This window comes from Rattus norvegicus, chromosome X (genome assembly GCF_036323735.1).
Source record: "Rattus norvegicus strain BN/NHsdMcwi chromosome X, GRCr8, whole genome shotgun sequence".
In the NCBI taxonomy this organism is placed as follows: domain Eukaryota; kingdom Metazoa; phylum Chordata; class Mammalia; order Rodentia; family Muridae; genus Rattus; species Rattus norvegicus.
Genome location: NC_086039.1, coordinates 45,868,373 through 45,872,559, shown reverse-complemented (window position 1 = coordinate 45,872,559; position 4,187 = coordinate 45,868,373). Strand labels below are relative to the sequence as shown.

At 50.2% G+C, this 4,187-nt stretch overlaps 1 protein-coding gene across 1 annotated transcript; it reads right to left on the bottom strand.

The window, feature by feature from the left end:
* Nucleotides 1-228: 228 nt before the first annotated feature.
* On the bottom strand, nucleotides 229-2,462 carry Pargl2 (poly (ADP-ribose) glycohydrolase like 2). Its single transcript, XM_039100512.2, has 2 exons — nucleotides 630-2,462; nucleotides 229-339 (listed from the first exon to the last, which is right to left on the bottom strand). The coding sequence occupies exons 1-2, from the start codon at nucleotides 2,250-2,252 to the stop codon at nucleotides 250-252; spliced, it is 1,713 nt and encodes a 570-aa protein (XP_038956440.2). The 5' UTR covers nucleotides 2,253-2,462; the 3' UTR covers nucleotides 229-249.
* Between the last annotated feature and the right edge of the window lie 1,725 nt (nucleotides 2,463-4,187).

Here is a 4,187-nt window from a genome sequence, read left to right as displayed (position 1 = left end):
AACCCAAGAAAGGTTGACAACCTGGTGAGGGCTTGGTTGTCCAGCAACCCCCTCCCTTCAGCACAAGCTCAGGGTGATTAGTGTCAGGAGTGTACGCGTGTGAGTCGCAGCTTTAAGGGGTTCCGGGTGCGTTGGGCTCTCCATGTCTGCTGTGCGGTGGCTTCCTCCGGTTGGGCTGCCTTGACGTGTGAAGAGTGGATCCACGCAGCAATTCCGTCCACCTGGAACGGGTGTGGCACAGTCGGCTGATCAAGTCTGTCCCGGTATGCCGCAGCTAGAGGTCTCCAGATGTCTCTTTGCACGAGCTGCAAAGCTTGTAGATGGGTTTCCAGGGAAGGGCTATTAGCAAGATTAGCAATATTGGAATTAAAGAAATCAATAAATGGGGGTGGTGCCCCATATACTATCTCAAAAGGAGTCAACCCATGAGAGCCCGGTGTGTTCCGGGCCCTGTAAAGAACTAAGGGGAGGAGGGAAACCCAATCCTTTGTGCCAGTTGCAAGCGTAAGTTTGGATAAAGTCTCCTTAATTGTTCTATTCATACGCTCTACCTGTCCTGAACTCTGGGGTCTGTATGCACAATGTAGTTTCCAATCAATCCCCAGTAATTTGGCCACCAACTGACTTACCCGGGAAACGAAAGCGGGCCCGTTGTCCGATCCCAGGACTTGCGGCATACCATACCTGGGAAAAATCTCTTCAAGAAGTTTCTTGGTGACTACCTTTGCAGTCTCATGTTTGGTGGGAAAGGCCTCGACCCATCCTGAAAATGTATCCACAAACACCAGCAGATATCTGTAACCATACATGCCTGGTCTGATTTCAGTAAAATCAATCTCCCAATGGATGCCAGGACGATGCCCCCTGGGACGAGTCCCAATACCATTTTTCACCTTCCCTGGGTTCACTTGGGCACAAGCTTTACAGTTTTCAGTCGCTTCTCGCAAGGCCTGACCCTGTCCCAAAAGGTAAAGACCTACTTCCTCTCGCTCCAGGAGAGTTCTCATCTTCTTGATTCCCAGGTGAGTTAGTTTATGTAAATAAGATATTAATTCAAAAGTCAATTTTGTAGGCATGACAATCTTTTCTTTATAGACCCATCTTTTTAGTCGAGGAGAGTATACTGCCCCCATTTTCTTTAGGAGGTTTATGTCCTCTGAATCATATGGCCATGGGGAAACTTGCTCATGGTCATCTGCACTGACCAGAGTCAGGATCTGTCCTTTCTCCGCAGCCTTTCGAGCCGAAGCGTCGGCCAGCCGGTTTTCCCGGGCTTCTGGACTCTGTCCTTTCTGGTGCCCTGGACAATGTATGATACTCAGTCCTTTTGGTAGGAATAGAGCCCTCAAGAGAGCTAAGATTTCAGCCTTATTTTTGATCTCTCTTCCTTCTGATGTAAGTAATCCCCGTCTCCGATAGATTTCACCATGAATATGTGCGGTAGCAAATGCATAACGGCTGTCAGTATATACATTTAGTCTCTTACCTTCTGCCATCTTAAGAGCCTGTGTCAAGGCAATGAGCTCGGCTCGTTGAGCGGAGGTACCTGCAGGTAAGGCACTTGCCCAGATTACCTCATCTTCGGTGGTGATGGCAGCTCCGGCCCTCCGCTCCCCATCCGCAACATAACTGCAGCCATCCGTATACCAGGTGTAGTCAGCATTCGGAAGAGGCTGGTCCATTAGATCTGGTCTGGTTCCATGTGTTTCTGCTAAGATCTGCAGGCAGTCATGTGGCTCAGCTCCTTCCGGTAAGGGGAGTAGGGTAGCCGGATTCAAAGCCACTACTGGACCAAACTGGACCTTCTCCGTGTTTAACAACATAGCTTGGTAATGAGTCATGCGGGAATTAGAGAGCCATCGGTCAGGAGGTTGTTTTATCAGGGCCTCTACCGCATGAGGTGCCAAAATAGTCAGAGGCTGTCCTAGGGTCAGTTTATTAGCATCCTTAGTCAGGAGTGCAATTGCTGCTACCATCCTCAGGCAAGGTGGCCATCCTGAAGCAACGGGGTCTAACTTCTTTGATAAATAGGCCACTGGCCGCTTCCAGGGCCCTAGTCTTTGTGTAAGAACTCCTTTTGCATAGCCTTTCTTCTCATCTACAAACAGCTCGAAAGGCTTGGTAACATCTGGGAGGCCAAGGGCAGGGGAGGACAATAAGGCACGCTTGATGTTGTCAAAAGCCTCTTGTTGTTGTGACCCCCATTGGAACAATGTCCCTTGTTTAGTAAGCGGGTATAGGGGAGCAGCCATCTCGGCGTAACCCGGGATCCAGAGGCGGCAGAATCCTGCCGTGCCTAAGAACTCCCTCAGCTGACGGGGGCTTTTTGGAACCGGGATGCCAGCCACAGTCTGTTTTCGAGCTGAGGTTAACCACCTCTGTCCATCTCTCAGCTGATATCCCAGATAAGTGACTTGAGTTTGACATATTTGGGCCTTTTTCGCTGAGGCCCTATAGCCCAGGCGCCCCAGAGTCCGTAGGAGGGATTCTGTCCCCAAACGGCATGCCCTCTCAGTGGCACCTGCCAAAAGCAGGTCATCAACATATTGCAGGAGTATAAGAGAGGGGTACTGGACTCGAAAATCAGCCAAATCTCGATGTAAAGCTTCATCAAACAGAGTGGGACTATTTTTAAATCCCTGGGGCAGTCTAGTCCAAGTCAATTGACCCGAAAGTCCCAAATCTGGATCTTTCCATTCAAAAGCAAATAAAGGTTGGCTTTCCGGGCTAAGCCGGAGACAAAAGAAAGCATCTTTCAGGTCCAAAACCGTATACCAAGTATGTGTGGGGGGCAGAGTACTGAGTAAGTTGTAAGGGTTTGGGACAGTCGGATGGATGTCTTCTACCCTTTTATTGACCTCCCTTAAATCTTGTACTGGCCGGTAATCTCCAGTTCCTGGCTTTTTGACAGGTAGCAAGGGCGTATTCCATGGCGACCGGCAAGGGACTAAAATGCCCTGGTCTAGAAGCCTTCTAATATGTGGTCTTATTCCCTGGTAGGCCTCCTGTGACATGGGATACTGCTTTATAGAAACTGGAACTGCCGTGGCCTTTAGTTGAATAATCAAAGGAGGCTGCTGAAGCGCTAGTCCCATTCCCCCAGTCTCTGCCCATGCTAGTGGGAACTTCGTGACCCAAGAGTCTATTTCTGTAGTTTGTGGCTTGTCATGTCCCGGTTCATATAATCTATATTCGTCCTCTAATTGAAGGGTCAAAACTTGGAGAGGGGTCCCCTGGGGACCAGTTATCCGGGCCCCTCCTTCTTCAAAATGAATTTGTGCTTTTAGTTTAGCGAGCAAGTCACGGCCCAGTAGAGGGTATGGACAATCCGGAACATGTAGAAAAGAATGAGTCACCTTACCAGTAGCCAGCTGAACCCGGCGGTCTGTTGTCCATCGATATGTCTTGCCACCAGTGGCTCCTTGCACCCAGGCTGTACGGTCACTGAGCTGTCCATGAGCCCGGGTGAGGACTGAATGTTGAGCTCCAGTGTCCACTAGAAAGGTAACGGGCTGCCCCCCTACTTCAAGAGTTATCCTGGGCTCAGGGGGGGGGCTCCTGGCCCTGACCTCCCTAATCTTCATCTAGGGTCAAAAGGGAGGTCTCTGGCTTCTTCCGGGGTCCACGGGAGTTCTTAGGGTTCTTAGGGCAATCTCGGGCCCAATGCCCTTTCTCCTTGCAGTAAGCGCACTGATCCTTGTCCAGCTTCAGCCCCTTTCGATTTCCCTTCCTGTCTCCCTTCCTTCCCTGACTCTGAACTACGGCGGCCAAAATCCGATTCAGCTCCTTGCTCCTCTTTTTCTCCCTCTCATCTTTCTCCCTACGTAATCTTTCCTCCTTCTCTTCTTGGGTCTCTCTCTTATTAAAAATCCTTTCTGCTTCCTTAAGCAAGTCCTGCAGTGTATAACCCTGTAGGTTTTCTAACCTCTGTAACTTAGCCCTGATATCTGGCGCAGCCTGCCAGATAAAGGACATAGAAACACTCGTCATCTGCCCTGGGTCATCTGGATCATAGGGTGTGTACATGCGATAGGCCTCTTTTAGTCTTTCTAAGAAAGCTGAGGGGGTCTCATCGGCCCCCTGTAATACCTGCTTCACCTGAGCCAAATTGGTTGGGCGCCGGGCAGCCCCTCGGAGACCCGCTAAAAGCAACTGGCGGTAAAGGCGTAGGTGTCCCCTACCATCAA

Coding starts and splice junctions, on each gene's coding strand:
- Pargl2 (XM_039100512.2), bottom strand. CDS start 2,252: ATGGCTGCTCCCCTATACCCGCTTACTAAACAAGGGACATTGTTCCAA. Junction 340..629: donor GGCCCGCTTTCGTTTCCCGG/GTAAGTCAGTTG, acceptor TCTTGCTAATAG/CCCTTCCCTGGAAACCCATC.